This window comes from Lepidochelys kempii, chromosome 2 (assembly GCF_965140285.1).
Source record: "Lepidochelys kempii isolate rLepKem1 chromosome 2, rLepKem1.hap1, whole genome shotgun sequence".
Taxonomy (NCBI): Eukaryota; Metazoa; Chordata; order Testudines; family Cheloniidae; genus Lepidochelys; species Lepidochelys kempii.
This window is the reverse complement of record NC_136381.1, coordinates 104143966-104170753: the sequence shown is the minus strand read 5'-3', so window position 1 is coordinate 104170753 and position 26788 is coordinate 104143966. Positions and strand designations below refer to the sequence as shown.

The 26788-nt window shown below is 38.2% G+C and overlaps 1 protein-coding gene across 8 annotated transcripts in view; it reads right to left on the bottom strand.

The window, feature by feature from the left end:
* ATP9B (ATPase phospholipid transporting 9B) overlaps positions 1 to 26788 on the bottom strand; it is a 297033-nt gene that overhangs the window by 20425 nt on the left and 249820 nt on the right. For 7 of the 8 annotated variants that reach the window (XM_073331798.2, XM_073331797.2, XM_073331803.2 and 4 more), the window contains 4 exons: positions 15359 to 15520; positions 9327 to 9419; positions 1695 to 1778; positions 906 to 1076 (listed from right to left, as the gene is read on the bottom strand). In XM_073331798.2, the coding sequence (XP_073187899.2) occupies positions 906 to 1076; positions 1695 to 1778; positions 9327 to 9419; positions 15359 to 15520 (510 nt within the window). The remainder of the gene's footprint in view (positions 1 to 905; positions 1077 to 1694; positions 1779 to 9326; positions 9420 to 15358; positions 15521 to 26788) is intronic. The other variant, XM_073331800.2, reaches the window with a different exon arrangement.

Genomic DNA, 26788 nt, shown 5'->3' with positions numbered 1-26788 from the left:
CCTAGGGGAAGGAAGGAAGTCTCTGGTGTAAAGGAGGGACTACTGTGGCCAGTGGACCCCTCCGGGGTATAGAGGGGAAGAGATGCCCCCTACTAGGACATGTTGGATTTGTGTGGTGACAAGGAACCCTGCCCACACCTTAGGCCCTGTCCTACTACTGCTCCAAGCTATCTGGCCATATGGTGTCTATAAGTCTGGCCTGCCTCCAGGAGGTGCTGCTCTTCCTTCAGACCACATTCCAACATCTGATGGAAAAGAATGAGAATGTGGATTAAAGATGTTTGCTGTGGTCATTGACTTCACAAAGGCATTTGATTTGGTTTGGAGGGAAGCATTATGGAAAGTACAAAAATCATATGGAATTCCAGATAGGATAATTGCAATTATAGAAGTTATGTATGAAGTTATGTATTATGACAATTACAGAAGTTATGTATGAAGATTTGTCACGTTATGTATGAAGATTTCTCCTTTGCCTTTTTGCTGAGACTTCATATGAATACTAATTAGTGCCAATTCAGTGGTTTTATGATGTGAACACCTAAGTAACGTCGCTAACTCTTTTAGTACACATTCCACACAGGACAGTTTCATGGTAAAGATTGATAAGCGTCAATGACAAAATAATAATAGATAAATTCCTCTCTTTGCACAGGCTGCTGAAGAGGTGGATGCTTAAGGGGAATCAAATTTGTGGAGGGAAAGGGAGTTTGTGTGTTCTGCTTGCTGTTCATTGATATTTGTTTTTGTAATTTAAGTCAGGGACACCTAGAGTCTTAGGTAGGTGTCCTTTTTCATTCTGTATAAATCTAAATAAATAAATACAAAACTAAATAAATCAGTTTTGAAAAAATACACAATTAGAATACCATGTTAACTGTCTTTTGGTAGTATGCATTTAGTACCTTTATTCCAGCATTTCTTAGCATCTCCAGAGTTGGTCTAACATCAGCTTGTAGTTGATCCTCTACTCCAGTGAGGCAAAGCAATTCCATTTCTCTCTCCAAACTCTCCACAACAGCAGCCACCTTGAGGGTTCTATCATGTATGCTTAGCTTTGCTTGGTTATATCGATTCTGTTCACACAAACACAAAACCCCAACCCCCTTATTTTAGAGAGAGCTTGCTAACACTCGTAAAGAGAAAATAAATCTTCAGTTTGTCAGTATTTGTTGACAATGACTCATGATGTAACATATTTAAATTTATCTAAATATCTTAAACCCAAGAACTAACAATTAATCAACACATTTTACGTCAGTATATCAGTGCAAGTTTCCTTGCCTGATCCTTAGAGTGAATCATGAGAAGACTTTATAAAAAGCAGGCCTCATGACACTTAAGTAGTGATTGTCCTTGTTTTTCAGAACTAATAGATTTTTGTGCTACACTGAAACTCTAAAATTAATTTAATGAGGACCTCTGATGCTGTATAGCAGTAATCCAATAGTATAATAAACAAAACTAAACAGTATCCTGTGAAAGATTTTGGAATAGTTGCTAAGGAATGTCAAAAACTGATAGAATATCACAACACTTCTGTTTAAACACATCAATTATTACCGATATTTTAAATCAAAATTTGATCACATCATCTTAATAGAATACAAATAGTAGTATTCCTTATAAAGTGCTTTGCATTATTTGAGCTCAAGAGCTATGCCCGGAATACAGATTCCTCTCTATTTTCATACCTCAAAATCTTGGTACTGCTCTTCTGTTAATGACTTCTTGGCAACCACCAGAGTGCGCAATCCTTCTCGTGCCATGTTGCCACACTAGATAGACAAAAGTACAAAAGAAGAATGTAGGTAAAATAGCATGCTGTTCTGTACTACAGACCAACAATAGGGCATGTGGTACCTATCTTTACTGACAGGAATTACAGATTAACCAGCATCACTTTAATACTTGGAAATATATTGGAACAAATTATTAAACAATCAGTTTGTAAGCTTCTAGAGGATAACAGGATGATAAGTAATAGCCAACACAGTTTTTTCAAGAAAAAAAATCATGCCAAACTAACCTCCTCTGATTAGGTTACTGGCCTAGGGGATCAGAGGAAGCAGAAGACATGATATATCTTGATTTTAATAAGCCTTCTGACACAGTCCAATATGGCACTCTAATTAATTAGTTAGGGAAATGTGGTCTAGATGAAATTACTATAAGGTGGGTGCACAACCGCTTGAAAAATCATACTCAAAGAATAGTTATCAGTGGTTCGCTGTCAAACTGGGAAGGTATATCTAAGAGTTAGAGGGGTTTTGTCCTGGGTGAGATACTATTCATAATTTTCACTAATGGCTTTGATAATGGAGTAGAGAGTATGGTTATAAAATTTGTGGATGATACCAAGCTGGAAGGGGTTGCAAGCACTTTGGAAGACAGGATTAGAATTCAAAAAGCACCTTGATTAATTGGAGAAGTGGTCTGAAATTAACAAAATGAAATTCAATAAAGGCAAGCGCAAAATACTATACTTAGGAAGGAAAAAGCAAAAGCACAAATACAAAATTAGGGAATAACTGGTGAGGCAGTAGTACTGCTGAAAAGGATCGGGGGATTGTAGTGGATCACAAACTGAGTCAACAATGTGACGCAGTTGCAAAAAAGTTGCATTAATATAATTCTGGGGTATATTAACAGGAGGTACTTATTCCACTCTATCTGCCATTGGTGAGGCCTCAGTTGGAGTACTGTGTTCAGTTTTTTTGCACCACACTGTAAGTAAGATGTAGACAAGTTGGAGAGAGTCGAGAGAAAGCAAAAAAATTATAAAAAGTTTAGAAAATTTGATCCACGAGGAAAGGTAAAAATTGGGTATGTTTAATCTTGAGAAGAGAAGATGGAGGAGGAGCTTGATGATAACCTTCAAATATGTTAAGGGCTATTATAAAGAGGAAGTTGATCAACTGTTTTACATGTCCACCAATGGTAGCACAAGGAGTAATTGGTTTAATCTGAAGCAAAGGAGATTTAGATTAGATAATAGGAAAACAATTCTCACTATAAGAAGAGTTAAGTACTGGAACAGATTACCAATGGAGGTTGTGGAATCCCAGTCAGTGGATGTTTTCAAGAAAAGACTAGACAACTGTCAGGTATACTAGACCCTGCCTCAGTGTGGGAGGCTGGAATTGATGACCTTTCAAGGTCCCCTCCAGCCCTACATTTCTGTGATCTCCAAAACAGCTAATTTGGTTTTCTAGTCCCTCCTAAATTAGTCTGGACACTAGGTAAAATGATCTCCAACTAGTATATGGAGAAAGGAAAATTCAATTAAATGTGTGATAATACATTTTGGCTAAGCAATCCAGTCTGAGAAACTTCTTAAGCAGTACAAACTTCAAAATCAACTAAAAAATGAACTAATCACAGAAAGTGCAATGAGCAAGGAAAGGTATTCAGGACAAGAGTTAAGATTTACTGGGAGGTGGAAGAGCCATGGTTTGAATGAAGCTACTGCCTTTAGAAGACTGAATCTGGTGTCATAAATAAAGATAAAGGAATCACTAATCTTCCCTTTACTGCACATAAGGCATCCATCTACATGCCAAGAGAGCTAAAGTTCAGACTGTCATCTGTGCCACCCTGCAGAAAGCCACAAGGCTGAGTACAGAATTACAGGTAGGGTAATCTCTCTAGCTCCATAACAAGCCCTGTAGCTGCCCAGGCTTCATAGTAAGATTGGTTTCTTTTGTGCATGCAGCATAGTGGTTTTAACCCAGCCTGATAACTCCTTTATCTCAAACATACCTTTTCCTTAGCCACGCTGAGACAAATAAGTAATTTGGATCCTTGCGGAGAACCACACATTGAGAATAGCATCTGATACTACGGCTCATGAAATCTTAGTTGAAAAGATAATTCAAATCGGCTTTGATAAAAATGCTATAGTAGACACTGAAAATTGGCTAAGAGGCTGTGATCTAAGTGGTAAAGTACTGAACTGGAGGAAGGTGCCTAGTGAGTTGTGCATAAATCTGTGTTAGAATAAGTACTATTTCAAATTTATATTCATGATTTATTAAGGAATACACAGCAAACAGATAATAAACAGAGGAGTTGTAAAACAGAAAAAAAACTCTGAAATAATACAAATATACCCAGAATATACCCAGAAATCTTAGAAACAGCAGAACTTAATAAACGTGATAATCTGTGAAAAATATAAGCTAATGGACATATAGAGAAAAATCATCCACAATGCAGATATTCAGTGGTAATGAGTAACATGGGAAGTAGTAATTCAGAAGGAGACTAAGGAGTAAAAATGGACAGCAAATTAAATATGTTTGCAATTGCATGATTGCAAAATAGGCTAATGTAAAGGGCTAAAAATGTATACTTGGATAGATCAATATTAAAGGGTAGGAGGTGGGTAACAATAACAGTTGTGAAGCATGCAAACACCAAGTAGGGAGAGATTATTTTATGCGGTATGAAGGGATATAACTAGAAGTAATAGGATTAATTTTTTTAAAATGTAATCTGAATATAAGGAAAATCTATCTGGCAGCATGGTATTTTAGGCTAGTTTTCCCCATTCTTTTGATAGTTAAGTCCCCCTTCAGAAAACTGAAACCAATTATGCCTCCTTCAACTCTCATGTGTTGTTAAAGGCTTAACTAAAATGGAGTAGATTGTGTAGATCTTTAATATATTTCCTATTTTCTTACATGCTTTGATGGTCAATGAAACAGTTAACAATGCTGACATTTTAAAGCATCATGATTTGCATTTGAGTTAGCACCTATTGGAATGCATGGGGCAATTTACAACTCAGAGCTTTTGTTTCAGATCCTCTGCAAACTAAGACTACCATTTGTCATCCATAACACTCGGGATACTTTTACAAGGTTTTCTTCATAGCACAACAGCTAGAGGCGCTGGAGGACCATTGAGACACCTGTTCACACTCACGCTGGCTAGTCTTGGGCTATGGAATAATCTCTCAACGTATGTGACAGAATCTGCATCATTTAGCATTTCTATTATAGACTGGACAAAGCAATAAAATATGTACTTCCACCTTAAAGCCCATTTCCCTGGGACAATCCTGCAATGGCTCCAAGGAGACTGACTATAGGGGACAGTGTCCTGAATCTGGTTGTCCAAAGTCACATGGACCCACAACTAGGAGAATTCCAGTAGTCTCACTTTTGTGATGTAGGGCTACCATGTGCCTCTACTCTTTCAGGCAGAGAAAACAATGACTGCAAACACAATATATACGTAATTCCCGGGGTAAGAGAGCCTGTGTGAAAATCTTCTTAGATAAGGGTTTGACCCATCTAGCTGTTAAGAGACAAATGGGAGGCCCACAAATACAGAACATAAGCTCACGGGGCATTCCCTCTGCCTGTCCTCGTGGTGGAAATACTTCGACGATGGACTGTCCTCTTGCAAATGACTCTGGTTGGGGCAGGGTAAAGAAAAAAAATGAAAATTGCCCCCTCAGCTAGGCAGAGATTGCAGCACAGATTTTCAAATGCTAAAATCAAAATTCAAGTTAAAAAAATATTAGCTCAAAACTTTGCTCTGCACCACAGAGGTGTTTCTCCTTACTTTACGCAAGAACAGATCTGGATTTCTCTGGAGCTAATGATCCTATCACAGTTATAAGTGATAGAAACTGAAATGAAATTTCCTTACTCCATGCATTGGTAGAAGATCATATTACACAGGCAGAGAGAATCTAGGGGAAGGTAAAATTATGGTTAAGATGGAATTTTCACTGATTTATAGCTTTACCTCCAAAATGTAACTAGGAGCTGAAAATGTATATGCTTTTTTCCCCTCAGCCCAGCTACCAACTTTCTTCTATCTTCTCTTAATTCCACTCATGAGGGTTTAGGGTCAGTCACCAAATTGCAGGTGGAAAGTACTAGATGGGATTCATCGGAACCAGGACTGGCCTTTGATATGGCCAGGCAAACGGGGCGAAAGCACACAGTCTCTCTCTCTCACACACGTGCACACACAGTGTCTCTTTCACACTCACCCCCCAACACATATTTGTATTATTAATTATTATTATTGTTGTTTCTCCTTGGTAATCCTGCAATGCACATATTTCTCTGTAATTTTATTCTTTCAAAGCGCTGTTATTTTAGTTTTTTGACTGGTCTGTGCATTTCATAATTTTATTTCTCTCTTATGCTAACATTTATTTCTTTGAGTAGTGAGTTCTAAAATGCCTAACCTGTCCTGGCTGGAGTAATTATCATTATTACTTTTATTATCGTATTGTGCTTTGTCAGTCATTATTTAAAGTGGTGCAATCGAATAATACTATCCTTCTAGAATGTAACTTTACTGTGTACTAACCTTAGCAGTGCCAGTTTAAAAAACATTAGCTAACATATAACTTTAGACACGGGGCAGATGACGGTCGCTTATTTTCAAATTGTATTTTTAGTTGTATCTGTAAAATAACTTAAAATTTGCATGAAAATAAATGCAGTTCCAGCTAAGATACCAATAGCAATGATGGAGTCAAATGTTAGTGAGTCATGTACATGATTGTGATTGGTAAACATAAATGCCAAAATAAATTCCCTTTCCTAATAAAAGAGAAAAAAATCTTAATCACATATGTTAAAATTAAGTACGTTTTTAGTGGAGTGAAAGACAATTGATTAAAATACAGTAGATAATGACAGTAACACAGAGTGTGTGTCTGTTAGAGAAAGTAAGCAGATTTTATTTATTTTTATTTACTGAAGATAGTGTACAAATTATCAAATATGTGTTTCTGATATCTGTGTTAAAGCTCCAGAACAAATACCTCAAGGTTTGGGATTGGGAATATCCTGCTGTATTATCTCCTGATTGTTCTAAATTTACATATCAACTTTAAACGTGGCTTTAATTGGCATTAATACATATATTTTTTCTTTCTTTATATAACCATTAGATACAGCGCTCCTGTAAGCTTATTCCTGTTATCATCTGCAAAAACCCCCAGAGTTTTCAGTGTCTAAGTAGTCCCTGGAATCCCAGTTAAAGTTTCCTCCCACCCCCCACAAAATCTGAAATAGTGCCTCAGTGAGCTAGGAGTGGCCAGAGGGCTGTGGGCTCTGGCAAGATGCAGCCCCGTGTGACAGCACGAAGCCACCTTGAGCCACATGCCGAGCACCAGGCTCCACAAGCCACAGCAGCAGCGCAGAAGCAAGGGTGGTAGTACACCATATATTATGCCACCCTTCCTTCTGCGCTGCTGCTGGTGAGGGCATTGCCTTCAGAGCTGGGCGCTCGGCCAGCACCTGCCAGTATCAGGCTGCCCTGCCAGTGCTTAATTTGTGCCAGGGCTGAGCTCTGGCACCTCTTTCAATACAAATTAAACACTGGGGGAGGCAGCGGGGCCCAGAGGTGATGGGCATGTGGAAGCCCAGGGTGCCGAGGTGGTGGGGGCAGGGAAGAAGAAATACAAGTTCGCCCAGGGTGCCATTTTCCCTAACGCCAGAGCTGATCGGAACCATCAATGCATGATCCTTACTTAGCAACAGGATCACCTGCTGCTACTGAGCCATATGAAGAGCTGAATGCTTCCAGAGTACTGCAGACATAGGCACCTACTCCCTGGGTGCTTTGGGGCTGGAGCACCCACAGGGAAAAAATGGTGGGTGCTGAACACCCACTGGCAGCCCCCCATCTGCTCTCCCCGACAGCACCTCCTGCCCACTGGTGGGCCCCGCGGATCAGCGCTTCCCCCATCCTCCCCAATCAGCTGTTTCGCAGTGTGCAGGAGGCTGCAGAGGAGAAGCGAGGATGAGATGTGCTTGGGAGAGCGGGCAGAACTGGGTGGGAAGAGGGAGGGTGGGAGTGGTGCTGGGGCAGGAAGAGGTGGGGCGAGGGTAAGGCCTTGGGGGAAGGGGTGGAGTGGGGGCAGGGCCTGGAGCAGAGCTGGGGGTCAAGCACCTCCCGGCACTTTGGAAAGCCAGTGCCTGTGACTGCAGAGAGATATGTGAAATTGGATAGAAGAAAGTACTGAAGAATATATTCTAAAGCACAATCTTGCTCTAGCAAGATGTACTATAGTAAATGGACTTATAGTTTCCCCCCATCTTTAACAGTCATGAATTTCTTCCCGTAGTTACTTATCTGGAATAGCTAGAGACTGAATCAGAAAAAAAACCTTCACTTTGGTTCTCCTATATGACAACACAGTATGCTACTGTTAGTTAGGTGACTTGGATTCCTGCTAATCTTTTAAATAAGGAGACTTCCTTTTGACTGAAGTTTTAGAATTGGTTATACTAATCTTTTAGATGGTTAAAGCATATGCAATAGAGCCAAGCAATGACTGTCAAGGAAACTTCTTTGTAGCAAATGAATTTCTTGCTGATCAAAAGACTACACCCTAAAAGTAGTCTTAAAAAAAAAAAGCATAAAACAACTGTCTTAATGAAAAACAGGCCTGATGCTGCCTGTCTGGTGCAAAACACTTATTGACTGGACCTCATAATGTTAAATAAATTAAACAAGTATTTTACAATTAATTGTGTATCATTATCGCCAAAAGTAATTTTTATGACATTTTGCTAGGTCTTCAGGGAGTTTAATTTATTCATGTCCCTGATTAAATCAAACCACCCTGAAGCAGATATTGATTCATATTGCCAATACCATTATGAACATACATGGTGTGATCATTGTATTACCATATCGTCTGTATGCAGGGTCAGATTAGGGTGATTACTGGTGCCTATTACAGCAACACAGTGGAAAATATATAAGCAGTTTTGAAACGTAATCTGTGCAAATAAATATATATATGGAGCTTATATTACTATCAAATTATGTTTATACACACTTGGTTAAGCAAATTTATTTAATTTTGGCTACATCCATGAAGATATTTCAGGATTCCCAGCCAATTGTAACAGTAAAGAGACTAATAGGTGCTATATATAGAATACTTCTCAAAAGTATTTGTGTTTTATGTGTACATTTGTTTTGGAAGGGACATTCAACATAACAAATATATCCCTAGTCTTAGGTTGCTATGTTGTTCAGTAAAACTGTTACCTCTGCTTTCCTTTCTTGGTTATACAAAATTTGGAAACAATTGCAAATCCTTAAAACCTATTCATGATCCACTTAATTGTATTTCACAATCCATTACTGCTTTGATTCAAGATTTCCATTTCTGAACTTATTCCAATAACATCTGTGGTAAAGAAGACATTGTGGTTTCTCCTTCTGTTCTTTGCAAATTTCAGCTACAAAATATTTTCCCATGACAAAATAAAGTACTCAGTCCCTTCTACTTAATTTTCTGCTCTGTTCTACTCAATTTTCATGATATTTCTTACCTCTTCTTCTAACCAGTCATTGTACTGTACAATGGTGGACATTGCGACATCTGCCCCTTTCATATAAAAGGTGATTTCCCCAGTAGATTCATCCTGCAATTTTAGAAAAACAGCAGAAGAAATATTTTGTCCACATTGTTTAATCAAAATGACCATAACTACAAAACAATCTTCTTATACTCTGATACAGTAAATAAATTTGAAATAGCCAATAGCAGTGACCATCACCCTTTAACATATACATAGCACCTTTCATACAAGTTCTCAAAGCACTTTACAAAAAGGTCAGCAAGTTTTATTACCAATTTAATTAATTTTATCCATAAAATGTGCACATCTTAGCCTTCTGGGGCATATTCACAACTAAAATCCACAAACTGATAGGGTAAACTGACTGCACCACATTTTATACATTGAGAGAAACTGAGGAAGAGAGGTAATGTCCCAAATTTTCAAAAAATGATCTATAATTTTGGGGGTCTCAGTTTTTGGGAGCCCAACTTTACATATCTAAGGTCTGATTTACAGAGGTGCTGAACACTTACAATTCCAAATGAAGTCAATGCACGATACAGGTGCTCGGCATTTTTGTAAATTAGTCCTTAAATAGCTAAAATTTGGTTGCTCTAAAAACGGAGGCAAAATTACAGGGGTCACTTTTGAATAGTGGACCTAAATGATTTGCCCAAGATCACAAAGTGCATCAGTGGCAGAGTTGAAAATAAAGCCTGGATTTCTTAACTCCTAGACTCTGTTCTAACTACTGGAAGGTTCTTCCTCTTTTGTGATATACAGCACAAATACATTTCTGTATTAAAGCTGACACCTTTCCCACAGATACATAAGTCTTCCCATTAAGATCATACGTAGGGCTGCTGATTTTAGGTTTTAACTGATAACACTGACAAAACACTCCCAATTAAAAAATAAAATAAAATAAATAAAATTGGTGTTTATCCAATAAACACTGGAAAAACACTGGAAATGGTTATTTGTATCTAAAGGCCTATCTGCATGGAGCAGTAACATGGACCCCAGTAACAGGGGTGTGATTTATAAAACACACAAACATGCTGCACATTGACTGGCCTGTGTGGCCTGTGCTAGTGTGCACTAAAGGTTCCCTTGTGTGCTTAAACGTAGTGCTGTTTGAAACAGCACTATGTTAAAGTGCACCAAGGAACATTACGAAGAGATACTCAGAGTATACTACCATAACGAGTAATGTATAAAACATACATTACTCATCACTTTTTCATACTATGAAAAAGCCCTGAATTTTGGACACCTATATAAAACTCACATGACTGGAATACTGTCATGGATGGATTTAAGATGTTCAGGAAGGACAGGAAGGGCAGAAAAGGTGGGGGAGTTGCACTCTATGTAAGAGAGCACTATGACTGCTCAGAGCTCAAGAATGAAACTGAAGAAAAACCTGAGAGTCTCTGGATTAAGTTTAGAAGTCTGAGCAACAAGGGTGATGTCGTGGTGGGAGTCAACTATAGACCACCGGACCAGGGGGATGAGGAGGACGAGGCTTTCTTCTGGCAACTCGCAGAAGTTACTAGATCGTACGCCCTGGTTCTCATGGGAGACTTCAATCACCCTGATATCTTCTGGGAGAGCAATACAGCAGTGCACAGACAATCTAGGAAGATTTTGGAAAATGTAGGGGACAATTTCCTGGTGCAAGTACTGGAGGAACCAACTAGGGGCAGAGCTCTGCTTGACCTGCTGCTCACAAACCAGGAAGAATTAGTAGGGGAAGCAAAAGTGGATGGGAACCTGAGAGGCAGTGACCATGAGATGGTCGAGTTCAGGATCCTGACACAAGAAAGAAAGGAAAGCATCAGAATATGGACCCTAGACTTCAGAAAAGCGGACTTTGACTCCCTCAGGGAACTGATGGGCAAGATCTCCTGGGAGAATAACATGAGGGGGGAAGGAGTCCAGGAGAGCTGGCTGTATTTTAAAGAATCCTTATTGAGGTTACAGGGACAAACCATCCGATGTGTAGAAAGAATAGTAAATACAGGAGGCGACCAGCTTGGCTTAACAGTGAAATCCTTGCTGATCTTAAATACAAAAAAGAAGCTTACAAGAAGTGGAAGATTGGACAAATGACCAGGGATGAGTATAAAAATATTGCTCGGGCATGCAGGAGTGAAATCAGGAAGGCCAAATCACACCTGGAGTTGCAGATAGCAAGAGATGTTAAGAGTAACAAGAAGGATTTCTTCAGGTATGTTAGCAACAAGAAGGTAGTCAAGGAAAGTGTTGGCCCCTTACTGAATGAGGGAGGCAACCTAGTGACAGAGGATATGGAAAAAGCTAATGTACTCAGTGCTTTTTTTGCCTTTTCTTCACGAACAAGGTCAGCTCCCAGACTGCTGCACTGGGCAGCACAGCATGGGGAGGAGGTGACCAGCCCTCTGTGGAGAAAGAAGTGTGGTTCGGGACTATTTAGAAAAGCTGGACGTGCACAAGTCCATGGGGCCGGATGCGTTGCATCCGAGAGTGATAAAGGAGTTGGCGGATGTGATTGCAGAGCCATTGGCCATTATCTTTGAAAACTCACGGTGATCCGGGGAAGTCCCGGACGACTGAAAAAGGCTAATGTAGTGCCCATCTTTAAAAAAGGGAAGAAGGAGGATCCTGGGAACTACAGGCCAGTCAGCCTCACCTCAGTCCCTGGAAAAATCATGGAGCAGGTCCTCAAGGAATCAATTCTGAAGCACTTAGAGGAGAGGAAAGTGATCAGGAACAGTCAGCATGGGCAAGCCATGTCTGACTAACCTAATTGCCTTCTATGATGAGATAACTGGCTCTGTGGATGAAGGGAAAGTGGTGGACGTGTTGTTCCTTGACTTTAGCAAAGCTTTTGACACGGTCTCCCACAGCATTCTTGCCAGCAAGTTAAAGAAGTATGGGCTGGATGAATGGACTATAAGGTGGATAGAAAGCTGGCTAGATTGTCGGGCTCAATGGGTAGTGATCAATGGGTCCATGTCTAGTTGGCAGCTGGTATCAAGTGGAGTGCCCCAAGGGTCGGTCCTGGGGCCGGTTTTGTTCAATATCTTCATAAATGATCTGGAGTATGGTGTGGATTGCACCCTTAGCAAGTTTGCAGATGACACTAAACTGGGAGGAGAGGTAAATATGCTGAAGGGTAGGGATAGGATACAGAGGGACCTAGACAAATTAGAGGATTGGGCCAAAAGAAATATGATGAGGTTCAACAAGGACAAGTGCAGAGTCCTGCACTTAGGACGGAAGAATCCAATGCACCGCTACAGACTAAGGACCAAATGGCTAGGCAGCAGTTCTGCAGAAAAGGACCTAGGGGCTACAGTGGATGAGAACCTGGATATGAGTCAACAGTGTGCCCTTGTTGCCAAGAAGGCCAATGCCATTTTGGGATGTATAAGTAGGGGCATTGCCAGCAGATCGAGGGATGTGATCGTTCCCCTCTATTCGACATTGGTGAGGCCTCATCTGGAGTACTGTGTCTAGTTTTGGGCCCCGCACTACAAGAAGGATGTGGAAAAATTGGAAAGAGTCCAGGGGAGGGCAACAAAAATGATTAGGGGATTGGAACACATGAGTTATGAGGAGAGGCTGAGGGAACTGGGGATGTTTATTTAGTCTACGGAAGAGAAGAATGAGGGGGGATTTGATAGCTGCATTCAACTACCTGAAAGGGGGTTCCAAAGAGGATGGCTCTAGACTGTTCTCAGTGGTAGCAGATGACAGAACAAGGAGTAATGGTCTCAAGTTGCAATGGGGGAGATTTAGGTTGGATATTAGGAAAAACTTTTTCACTAGGAGGGTGGTGAAACACTGGAATGCGTTACCTAGGGAGGTGGTGGAATCTCTTTCCTTAAAAGTTTTTAAGGTCAGGCTTGACCTATCTGGGATGATTTAATTGGGGATCAGTCCTGCTTTGAGCAGGGGTTGGACTAGATGACCTCCTGAGGTCCCTTCCAACCCTGATATTCTATGATTCTATGAAACTCCAATACTGCTAAAAATAAATGAAGCCCTAAAGAAAAGAAAAACCAGAAGCCCTAATTATACATTATTATTTGTATAGTATAAAATGTAGGCTAGGTGATTTGAAAATGGAAAGAGGACAATATTCCCATCCAGAAATGCTTACAATCCAGTTAGACAATAGAAATAGGAAGGCTGGAGATATTGTATACTTCTTTAAGAAGTTGCATTGTATTTTAATGAAACATAATTTGATACAATGATATAGTAATACAAAGTCACATAATATCGCTCAAATCGTTATTCCACAATTTACAAATCACTTTCTTAATAAAGTCTAAAGATATTTTTGTGCAGATGCACTTCCCCAGAAGTGACTGGTAATATAATTACCACTTAAACTTTATGACCATAAAATATTGCTAAACTTTTTGTAAAATACACTTTATTTTACAACCAAGTTCTGAAAATCAAAAATAGACAACAGAATTGCTAGCTTCTGAGGTCAGTCCTTTTGTTAAAGTATTTCCACCTACATTTTACAAAAACAATCCTAATTCAATTTATTCTTCCTTGTATTATTATGGAGTATTTTTGGCTGCTGTGGTTGAGGTTGTTTCAACATTTCCCTTAGGAACCTCTATTTCTAGCACTTTGGTCTGGATCCACAAAGGGACCTAGGTATTGCAATGCTGAGTGCTGCAATGCCTACCTTTTAGGTGCTTAGAAAAAATCACAGGAACAACACTGCAATCCACAACACCTGAAAATGGAACAGCTTCAACAGGAGAGACTGAAGGAGTCCTACATCAGAATATCCCATAGCTCACTTGTTAGACCATTCTCCTGAAGAATAGGAAACCCCTGTTCACATCATTTGATCCCCTCAGGCAGAGGGGAACTGAAACTGAGTCTTCCATATCCCAGGCAATTGCTCTAACCACTGGGCTATACGTTATAAGGTAGGCACCACCAGCCAGATTTTGAGTAAGACCTACTCTAGTAGGCGGCCTCTGAGCAAGCCTACCTGATTGGACCCTGTACATAAGATAGGCGGGTGAATGCCCATCTTCCCCTGGTTTGTGGACCACTCTGGGGAGTAGGAAAGAGATAAATGTCTAGAGTGGGGCAGCAGTGTGCATGCCCAGATGTAAAAATATTAGGTGTTTAGAGATTTTGTACCCTGAAAACTTAGGTACCTACAGAGTTAGGAGTTATAAGGATCACAGTGAAGACTAAAACTAGGACATGTGTGCCTAAACCTCAGACTTAGGGAATGTTTACACTGCAGTTAGGCACATGGTTGGCCTGTGCCAGCTGACTCGGGCTTGTGGGGTTCAAGCTTAGGGGCCTGTTTAACTGCAGTGTAGATTTCTGGGCTTGGAATGGAGCCAGGCTCTGCGACCCCGTGAGATGGGAGGGTCCCAGAGCTTGGGCTGCACCCGAGCCTGTAAATCTACATTGCAATTAAAGAACCCCACAGCCTGAACCCTGGGAGACTGAGTCAGCTGGCACAGGCCAGCCCTGGGTTTTTAATTGCAGTGTAGACATACCCTTCAGCACCTAAGAACCTTTGTGGATCTGCGCCCTTGTGTCTCAGCCACTGTCAGTCACTAACTTGCCCCTGTATATTAAAGTACATTTGGTACTTGAATATTACTCTTAAGTCTTGGAACTTTAACAGAACTATAATAGGTACAATGGGGAAATTAAAACTGGAGTTTTTAGGTTGTGATTGTGGAAGCTGCTCTATACATGAAGTATTGAAGTCAATTTGGCCCCATGTTGTTGGAGAGTTCCACCTAAATGGAGCACCTGGCAGCAGAGACTGTCTTAATTTTTTTACAGTATCTTGTTGAATATTTTGTTGACAAACGAGTGTTATTTACAAACCTTCCAAGTTTTATGTTTGAAACGTTTGAAAAATATGTGAACTATCCATACTTTGAAATGTTATATTGAGTAAACAGGTACACTGTAAAAAAAAAAAGCTCTTAGTAACAACAAACAATTTAAAGAATATTTAAAACATTTACCCGGACTATGATTCCCATGCGTTTGCTCTCAGATGTGAAGGGGAAAACTTGCAGAATATAATATGTCAGAATCTGTCCTCCTGGAGTCTTCAGTTGCATTGAGGTCAGATCCCTGTTAACCAGAGTAAGACCAACACTCTCTGTCCATTGTACCAGAGCTACCTAAAGAAAAGCATGTTGAAGTGTTAAAGGTCAATTATACCCTTGTGTAAACTACACTAAAGCCAAACAACTGACTTCAGCTTAAAGGTCAAGACTCTTCCTAAGCCACTAAGAAAAACAAACCTCATGTACAGTGGAAGGGAATTTAAACATGGAAATATTTTTGTATAAGATGAAAATATAACAATAAGGGTACATGTATTTTTATAAACTCACTATAAAGCACATAAACAGGTTTATTTGGGTTTATTTCTCACGCACAGAAAGTTATTTACTGAAGAGAGGTTGTACCATCATTAGAGTGTACCGTGCAGAAATATTTTCCTGTAACAGTTCTAGTACTAAAATGGGTTGTTTTTTCTAAAGGAATATGTTCATTTAGAGTTAACAGAGGACATATCAAAGGGTGTATGCAAAACATAATACAATAATAAATCTGCTTTCTACAATGTTCATAAAAACATTAATAAAAAACCAATGAATACAAAGTAATGGGAGTAATTCAGCGTTAGGCATTTTTTGTAACTTTGTAGTTTCATAGATGTTTACTTATTACAATTTTTAAACAGACAACAAAAAGCTTGTAACTTGTAACTTAATGTTTTTCAGCATACTGTAGTCACTTAAACGTATAAGCTGATTACTTTTCTTATAAAATGTACTCCATTGACTTCAGTGGAGTCATGACAATTGATGTCAGCTGAGAATCTGCCCCAAGGTGAGTAGATCACTTTATGTAGCCCCTTATGGGAAGTTAAATTAGAAGGAGGTGGCCTGAGTGCTCTAACAAACTAATACAGGATATTGTCAGTGCCTGTAAATTCACTGTAGCACCAATAAATGAAAATATTGAAAAGAGATAGTTACTGGAAGAGAATAAGAACATTTTAAAAACAACATTTTTAGTTCCAAAATCACAGTGAAAGTCTATTAAAGATTTTCTTCTACAATAAAACTACCACACAAGCTGCAAATGATCCAATACTCCCAAGGTTAATTTTCAATTTTCACAGTGAAAGGTTACTATTACATTCTGACCTGTAAATTGCATCTTTCTGCTAATACCCTATCATCTCATTTGTGTCCCTTTGCAGCTAGGACTTAAGCGTTCTATATTTGGTGACTCACATGTGTTTATTATTTAGTTCATGCTTGGCTTCACAGACCATTTGAGTTAGTAGTTTGTAACACAGTCATTTTAGATTATACCTGGGCTACAACTCTATGAAGTTTGTTCAGAATTGATCACTAGTGGTACTGTAATCTAGCTGGATAATAAGGCACAAGAGTCAACTGTGTGGTTGAAAGGCTTCAGTTTAAGACAATCATATTAACTTTACATTGGTACCAGCCAGTTAAAACATGTGTTTGACCAACAGGACCCTGACAGTATCAAGAATGATATTGTTAAGTCCTAGCTTCACATACCCAGAGTTCTCTAACATTCCTAAATTGATTCCCCAAATATTGTTCTGTGCATGCGAAAATAGGCTGTCCTCCTGCAAGATTTCTTCATGCCTGAACTTGGTACTAAAGGGCCAATTTCCATCAAAGGATGGCTTAACCTCACTCTTATCTTCCTGTTTGCTCCAACTCTGTACTTGGGTTTCAGTCATAGGTAGCTTGGGGGTCCTTGGGGAAAAAGTGTCAAGCTCTTTCTGAAGAGTTAAGGATTGCTGTACAAAATGACCAGCAAAAGTGTGGATTAGCTGTAAAAAGGGATTCAAAGCAGAGAAGAATGCTTATACAGGGAAAGAAATTTTACTAAATAGGACAGTGTGGGCAGCATAGTCACTAAAAAGACCGAAAACAAAAACCACACACCGCAGGCTACAAATTATTTTAATTAGAGTTAGTCTTAGTTGTATTATGTTTAACTTTACCATTTGAAGATTTTAACCTCTTTAATATGCTTGATTTTATACTTATATCATTATAAAGCTGAACTGCTCTTTTCTATTTAGCGTTAATCTGAGGTTTGGCACATCAAATGTTTTGGATCAGATAATTTTTTTCTTTAGAAAAAGTGGTAAGAATAAATATACTCTCTCTCAAGTTAAAAATGAATATAAATGTTAATAGTTCAACCTTAAAAGGACACAAACTCTCTACTTTTTAAATATAAAGCAGACACTTTATTCGCTTATGCTAAGATTTTTAAAAATAGGAGTCTAATCTTGGGCTCCTAAATTAATGTTTCTGTACCTAAATAAGTGGTCTGATTTTCAAACATGCTGACCACTTGCATTTGCTTTTGACATCAATAGAAGCTGCTTGGTTTTCATGACTTTTAAAAATCAGGACACTAAATTAATATCCTAACTTTAGGCTCCTATTTTTAAAAATTCGGGTGTTAGCATATGTTACAGATGTATATACATAGCATATTTAGCAAATATACATACTATATTTTGGCTAACAACTATGAGAATTTGGGGTTCTTATTTTGGGTACCACGGGGTTCCCATATTTTCTGTCATAGCAATAAGAACATATTAAAAGTGACGAAAAATAAAACCAAACAATATTTAAGTTACATTCCTTATTTCATATACTTTTGACTTTTAGGAAAATTAGATTTGAATGATATACTTGGTTTTACTTTTTCAACTAAACATTGGTTTAATGTATGTATTTTTGAAGGCAGAATACTTTTGGTTAAAAGACATTTCAGTGCTAAAAATATAATGACCAGCTGCAAAGTGGGGGGGAGGAGGGGGAGATATATAAAGAAGTATTAATAGTAGAATTGGCATGAATACCCAAACTGGGTATTTGTGCAAATACTACTTATGTGGTGAATACCAGTGGAGGGGCAAGAGGAAAGGCCTTACCAAAGTATCCCCTTTCTTTGGGGCAGGTGGACTCTGTTGCCACTCTTCTGGAGTTTACTACTGCAACTCTATTCCCTTTGCTCTGCATCACTCTTCTGAAACTCTAACAGTAAAATTCACTTGCTCTGTAGTTTCTGAAGCATGATGCATTTTGGGGTATAAATACCAGGGAAAGCCTTAGAGCACAAAGTGAATGAAGCTTCAGCAATGGAACATGATGGAGAGGAGCTGCTGGGGACCGCTGTTGCCACCAAGGTAGCAGAATGTCTCTTTCCCTATCCCTTCCTGGCAATTGGGAATGAGCATCAGAAACAGGTATTACTTTTTTCTTTTTTTATGTATTCATTCCAAAATTAAGCTGATCCACTAATCTATGTAGTCATAACAGTCATGTGAATTCAGATGTGTTAATTTGCTACCAGTGGTTACTGTTCCACCTAAAATAGTCTCTCTGGCCGTGGATACTGTCCCTCTCCATCAGTAGCGAAATAATACCTAAAGCAGCATCAAGTGGCTGCCCAACCTTAAGGACAAGCAATAAAAGTGATTTTACCAAGTGCTTTTAAGGCAAAACCAAATACTTTCCTTGGCATTTTGGAATGGGATAACTAAGGAACAGATATGCCAAAGCTTTACAAAAAAAGTTGCCCGCAACCTAATCTCTGAGGAGGTAGACCCATATCTAGGACCCTTATAACAGTTACTCTTATAACAGTTGTACTTAGCTAGAACAGCAAAACCAGACTAATTATGTTTTCCTCCTTTTGTAGTGTTTTAACTGCTTTGAGATTTTTTCATAAGAAAAAAGCACTACACTGTGTGCAATGCAACATACAACGACTTGGTCAGCAAGCAGAATGGGCTAATAGGTTATGCATTAATTGCATTACAAAGAAACCTGCACTTCAAGTTGGCATTTTATTTAGTAGGACGTTTAGTATTTTTACCAACATGAGGAATGAAGGCAGACTGTACTATGCATGACTGTGTGGCTGACTTAGTGAATGTGCATATCTTGTGAGGTACATACAAAATGAGGCAGGGCTCCACAAGAGCCATTAGTAGCTTGCACAACACTGCACATTCCTTTCATTTAATAATTTGGCAACCTAGCCATCCTGTCTACTTAAATATTGTATCATTTGCCTAACAAAAGCACAAAATGAAAGATGTAAAACTAAACTGGAAGTTTCTAGAAAACTCCATAAAAATAGATAAGGTTGCTAAATGAGAACAATGTAGTTACCTATCACATCTGTCACAAAACCCTAGTATTTATTAAAGATAAAAAAATGAATGGTTAAGGACATCATAAATCTTACATTGCATATACAACCAAACATTATTCTAATTGAGTAATAAAATGCATATTTTATAACACAGCTATCTTAACTCTAACCTAAAATAAATACTATTCTTTCATCAATCTCAAAATATAAATAGCCTTTTGAAAAAGAAATAAAATGTGTATATGTACACACAGTTGTCACACTGATCAGCCTGAAAAACTCAACCTACATAATTTTATTATTAATCACTAATGTTCTATGTTTTCCCCACTAAACTTCATCTGTAACTTTATTCTTAGGAAACAGCAGTAACAAATTATTTACTGCAAAATTATGCATGTCAATTAATACAGATATTAACTGATAATATTTCGTATTTAACAAGTTAAGAAAGATACTTTAAAAAAACTCCCAAGCCTCAAGTCAACAATGTTATTAGTCAGAGTTAAGGTTGATGTTTTAGATGAAATATGCATTGTTCAAGATATGCAGGAGAATGAAACACAGACCCAACAGTGGATTTTTAAGTGCAAAGCCTAGCCATTTGGGTAGGAGGAAGAGTCAGAGAAGCCTCATCTCTTTTCCTGTCTCATCTTCACAGAGGCACAATCTTCATATGAATTCCGGGAAGAAGAGGTAGGAGGAAGGCTTCAGAGTAACTGAGCCTGTCTTTCCCTTCACCTCTCACGAGCTCAGGAGTTGTCTGTTCCTCAGCTGCCTAGCCAAACACCCCCTACCTGCTGAGACTGGGGACACAGCGGCATTCCTTTATAACCTGATCAGAATAATGCATTTGTTTGTTAGTTCTGGGGGTTGCATAGGAGTTCTGTTCTTAACTATTCCTCTCCACATTTTTAAGTGATTAGTTTTTATTAATGATGTGATATTTAACTTGTGCTTATGCAGTTTTTTTTTTTTTTTTTTTTAAAGGACGTTGTCACACTACCAACCCCTAAGACTCCTTTGTACCACTCCAGCAATGCAGAGTAGCTGGAAATGCAGTATTTTGGTACAGTCGGTCAGAAATCCAAGTTTCCATTTTGCGGGAAAATCTGACATTTTGAATTTTCCTTTAGTCCTGAACTGGGAGAAAAAGTCAGTATTTTAAAATTTACTGCAGAATGGAAATGGCTAAATATTTCATTTTGGAAACATCAAAATAACTATCCAAATTTTTAGTTTTGATAATGTCAAAACATTAAACTATAAAATACATATACAATAAAACATTAAAATAAATTAAAAGTTAAAGAAATAAATCAAAAGTCAGAACAAAAAAAGTCTAAATGAAATATTCCATTTTGATTCAAATTTCAAAAATTTTCTGCTGGAAATTTTATTCAAATTGACACATTCCTATGAAATGTTTTTTTTTTGAGAAAGCAGCATTATCCAACAGAAAATTGTTATACTGAATTTTTTTCAGTCAGTTCTCATTTCTGGATACCTGGATATCCCGCTGATGTATCCAGTTCTAGACAACCCTCCCGCTGCCACACTTGGCATAGGGAACATAACCAAGGAAGGGGGATATCTGGAGCACTGCTGTGTTTTGGAGTTCTCCAATTGCTAGAATGGCCCACAGGGGCTGTTACAGCTTGGTGCAAGGTAGGGTATATCTACATTTTGAACTGAGGATGTAATTTCCAGTTTGAGGAGACGTACTCGCATTAGCTGTAATCTAGCTACTGTGCTAAAAGTAAGCGTAGCCACAGCAGCATGAGGGACTAGCTGCCCCGAGTACACACCCATCAGAGACCCTAGGATGTATTCAGGGCAGCTAGACCCTCTCATAGCTCCTGTCACAGAAGCTATACTCTATTTTTAGTGCTAGCACAGGTATGTTGCCTTGAGCTGGGAATCATACCCCCAGCTTGAAGTGTATACATACTCAAAGAGATATCCTAAGGTTGCTATTACTTGCTTTAAGCATTGAATCAGACCAAGCAACTCCAGGACTGAGGGCATAAAGATGGCATGTAGCTATCTCCCCCTCTCTTGGTTGTCTCCCTTCTTCTCCCCACTCCCTTTTGGCTCTGCACTGTGAAACACATGGTTGGATTCAAGGATATAGCCCACTGTTTTGGGTTTTGCAACCGATTATATCTAGATGGCTTTCTATAACATATAGTTAGATAGCTTGGGTAAATTGAGATAAAGTTGACCTATGCATGTAACCTTTTGGATGGTGATCTGAATCAAACATATCCAATACTGTATAAAGTGTGCAGTATATCTCAGATTTAAACTGTTGCTTCATCTTGGCAAAGAGAAAATGATAATATGCTTTTTATGAAACCATGTTCAAATACCTCTTCGGACAGAGGCATGTAACTACTCTAAATCTTTCAGAAAATATTTGCTCAGTGTACTTTATAGCCCATGAACCAAACTCCACTTTCAGTTTAATCACTATAAATTGCGAATAACTTCACTGCAGCCAACAGAGTTACTTTTAATCTACACAAAATCAACCTGATGTACAAAGGATACACAGGATATGTACACACCATTTTAAAATTAAGACTATTCTTTGAGAATATATGGAGGTGGGGGAGAATTTTTTCACTATTGCTCTCCTACTGAGTGTTTCCAAGCGTTCAAGTTATTTTCTGTAAAGATTTGGGGGAATTCTCCCCACCTGTTCAGCAACAGTTCAAATGATTCCAATTTGCAGTGAAAAATACTCAGTGACTGCATTCCTTTGTTTATATTTACACATGATGATTTAGTGATGGACATTTGTATTTTATGATTTTTAATTAGGAACATTCATGGTTAAATATAATCAAATTATTAACTTAAAACGACATTCTGATCATCTGGGAAAACGCCAGTCAATATTCAAGATAGGGCATGGAGTAGTTATTCTTTGCGGGTCTCGAAGGTCATAGAAGTGATGGTTTTATGCTACTGAATAATTTGCTCTTCACAAATACATTGACAAAACAACACAATTAGTTTTGCTTCAATAAGCACACACACAAAAATGAATTAAACAATACAACATGTCACATATTTTACAGCTTTACTTTTGTAAACACAAAAGCTGCTTCACTACGGGCATATCATTTTCCTTTTCAAATAGTCAGCTTTGTATCCTTGTAATTAATTTTAGCAACTTTGTGGTCTCTTGCACATTAACATTTGAATGGATTACTGACCATATCTTAATGTAACATTTAAATATTCCAAATGTTGGAATTAAATGTTTGGGAGTATAACAATGCAGGAAAAAGCATAACCAATAAATAGCTAGTAGATGAGAGTAAGCAGTCATTAAAAATCATGACATATCAATCTTTCTTGACCAAAGGAGGCCAAAGGTCTTGAAAGGCTCCTGTTCATAGCATGCTTCTGAATTACTTGGGTCTGTGACCTTTGTACTTTATTGCTCTACCTACTTAGTTTATATCCTTTTATGATTGTTCATTACATTAGATTAGCACTGGCTTTCCACAAGTGATGTGGACATACACTTATGACAGTTGAGCAAGAGTTGTTTTAGAATTTGTCAATGGCTTTCCCAGTGTGCACACATTGTTTGCTACGCTGTAGCTATAGAGGACAGAAGTGACAGACAAATGAAACTTTCCACTTTCAGGGAAAATGAAATATTGATCACTTATCATAAGAAACAATGAGCCTTGTATAAGTAGGGTTCACATTAAGAATACAAAATCAGTTACTTATCTCAGGCTACTCTAACACAATGACTACATATTTTATGGTGAATGTATCTACTCCTAAATGTGCATTTCTGTCATGATACCATATATAAATGGGATTGTGAAGAATTTCAAATGAATTCGTCATGCCAACTCATTAACTCTGTAATTTGTTTTCATTAGCCTATTTAAATGTTTCCTGTGTTTTCCCACATGGAAGAACAGTTTACAGTTAAACTGTCTATAATTTTTCATGTAATGTCTCTTACAAAAATGACAAACACTAGATTATATAAGACAGAAGGCCACCAATAAAATAATCTCTTCAACAGAATACAATCACTCCAGATCCATAAGCAAAATCTAAGAGAGCAGACTTGTAATACTGAGGAAGTACAATGTATAAAGCTGGTTAAGTCTATTAAATGATAATGTTCTTTATTAACAAAATATGTTGTGATAGGTCAATGTTGAGGTTAAACAGAAAACATCAATTGAACCATTTCCCAAAATAAAGCTCCAGGGTGCAATATTCAGAGCACTTTATTCAATAAAAAATACTTTTAAAATGGTACTTTGGTGATTGGGAAACATTGGCATCATCTGTCAACCTAACTGCAGGAAAGTTCAATAAGCTAAATAATGAACCATTTACATTATTTTCCTTAGGCTCCAGTGATTTGCAAACATTGCATCAATAGAGCTCTTTAAAAAATTATGATAAAGACCTCCCAGTCTTTCACTTTCAGCTTTTTTTTTTGGTCATGTTGCAATGTTTACATTATTTAAATGTTTTTGTGGCTTCATATTGATATTTTACCCAATAGCAATATCCTATTAAATTAAAAGATGTGTGTTTGATGTACTAATTTTACTAGTTTCAAAGAGAGGCAAATTAATTTTAAAAGATTAAAAAAACACTTAGGGCTATATCTTCAAAAGACAGTCGGTGAGTGATTTTGCTTCATTAGTTTGTAGTTTGAATTCTCAAGTTTGGGTGATTGACTACACAGCCCTCCTAAGATGTACAATTGCCTCCTCTCCCTGAAAACCAGCCTACACCACGCTCCCCCTTCCAGCCTCAGATTGCCTTCCACTACTTTCCTTCTTCCTATCCCCTTCAAACTGTGAAGTCCCATTCCCATGTGAAGCAACTCACTCACACTCAACCAGCCAGTTATTTTGATCCAGTTCTCCCTCAACTGGAAAATCTCTCTTCCTGCTCCTCCATCAGCTTCCAGTCCTGTTCCTGAGCCACCTGGCCCAGCATCAACACTTCCCTGTGACCACATTCCCTGCTGCTCCTCTGCACCATATCCATAACACAGGGCCTGCTTCTTCTACCCTCTAAGCCCAGCATCCAGCTGATAAGCTCCTGATTTCCTTTCGATCCTCCATCTATAATCTACCATTTGTCTTTTCAGCACCCACCAAACTGCTCTTCCTCTCTGCTATATCAAATTTCTACTTAACTTCAGAAGTCAAGCCCTTTCATGTTATCCTCAAATTCTTACACTTGCCCCCATCCTCTAGACAAAAGTGGAGCTGTGCTCTTCTACAGCAGGTTTTTCAGGCTCCACACACAACTTCCACATGGGCACAATTTGCAAAGGGTTACTACCTGGATTTCTGTTCCTCTGATTTAGGTCATTCTTTGTTTCCAGGGTCAAAGGAGCATTACATCCTTAGTCATCTGCTCTTTATATTTATTTTCTTATCTAAAAAAAATCCATTTTTATTATATTTTACAGTATCTTTCTGCCTCAGTGTATTGAGATATTTTGTAGCCCAGAATATGATCCAACAATCAATGCTCAAATATGGTAACACAGATTATATGTTTCTAATAAATTCCAAACATGACTGGTATGCATAAGCACAATTTCTGCTTATCTCCATTTATCGAGATCACATACATTACGTAAACCCATAGAAATGCCTACAACTGATTGTGGATCATTGATATTGGGAATATTGATTATATACCCAAAGCATGATGTCTGAAATCCTACCTTGATTTTAATCTTAAGGAAAGGGATGAATGCCTTAGCCAGTTATCCATATGGGTTCACTTTACAGTTCCTAGATCCTATGGACAGTGATTATAGCATATGAAATACCCACAAGCCTTGCTAGTGGGCTCTATATGAAACACTTGACAGCAAATATAACGGGGACCAAGTTTCCTAGAAATACTATTTGTAATTTGTTTTTACATTGAAAAAGTGTGGCTTTAGCAGCTAGGATAGTGCTGGTATTTTATATGATGACATATTTAATATTTATGTAACACTTAAAGCAAGCACAGTAAAATATCTATCCCAGCCTCTAGGCACTATTAACACTTCTTTAAACATACAAATCATATTTGATTCCTCACGTTTGCTTATGGAAATCCAAATTAGGATCAGAAATATGCTACTTTGTATTTTTCTTTCTCAGAAAGGGTACAACTAATATATTTCTAACTGTCATTCTATAGGTCACTTTATTTCTATGGAATTTTGAATTCCGAGCCTTGTGCTACTCCCATGAATATATACTTCCTTGAAGAATTTTATCAGCTAATATGGATAATACGTTTAGGCCCTGATTCAAGAACACATCCCTATTCAGTGCAGCACTTAAGCATGTATTTAACTTTGATCAAATGCAGAGTACCGATGACATCAATGGGACTTGTGCTTAAGACTTAATTGATTTAAATGGAACTTAAGCACATGCTTAACTTTAAGCATGTAATAATGTCCCTTCCTGAATCTGAGCTTTAATTTGTGCTGAACATTGTAAAACTTTGGCTAAATCCAAGGCTTTCGAGTTGTCTACTGTTGCTTCAACTAAATGTCCTCTATACATAGATTTTTTTTAAAGCCATTTGTGCACCAAGAGCAATGTCACCCACTGCTCCACCCATGTTTGTAAGGGGGAATCTGTTTTTTTGTCACTGAGAGTCTAGATTTGTATCCCGTTAGAACAGGAGTTCTCAAACTGGGGGTTGGGACCCCTCAGGTGGTTGTGAGGTTATTACATGGGGGGTTGAGAGCGGTCAGCCTTCACCCTAAACCCCGCTTTGCCTCCAGCATTTATAATGATATTAAATATATAAAAAAGTGTTTTTAATTTATAAGAGAGGGACGCACTCAGAGGCTTAGTATGTGAAAGGGGTCACCAGTACAAAAGTTTGAGAACTGCTTTAGAATGTCTGTTGCATGACTATATTCTGGAGCAAGGTCCTGAAAACCAATTTACATACCCAACTATTGATTTTACAAGTGCAGTACTTTCATATCAAACCCACAAAATTGATTTCAGAACTTGATTCAGTCAAACAGTTAAGACCACCTCTAAATACAAAATATCACACCTTTTCTCCATCAAATCAGCATATTAATTTCTTTCCTCCATGTGTTTGTAATAATCAACTTTTTTCGTGGAGAACTCCTCCCCCCCCAAAATACTAATTCACTCAAAATTCTG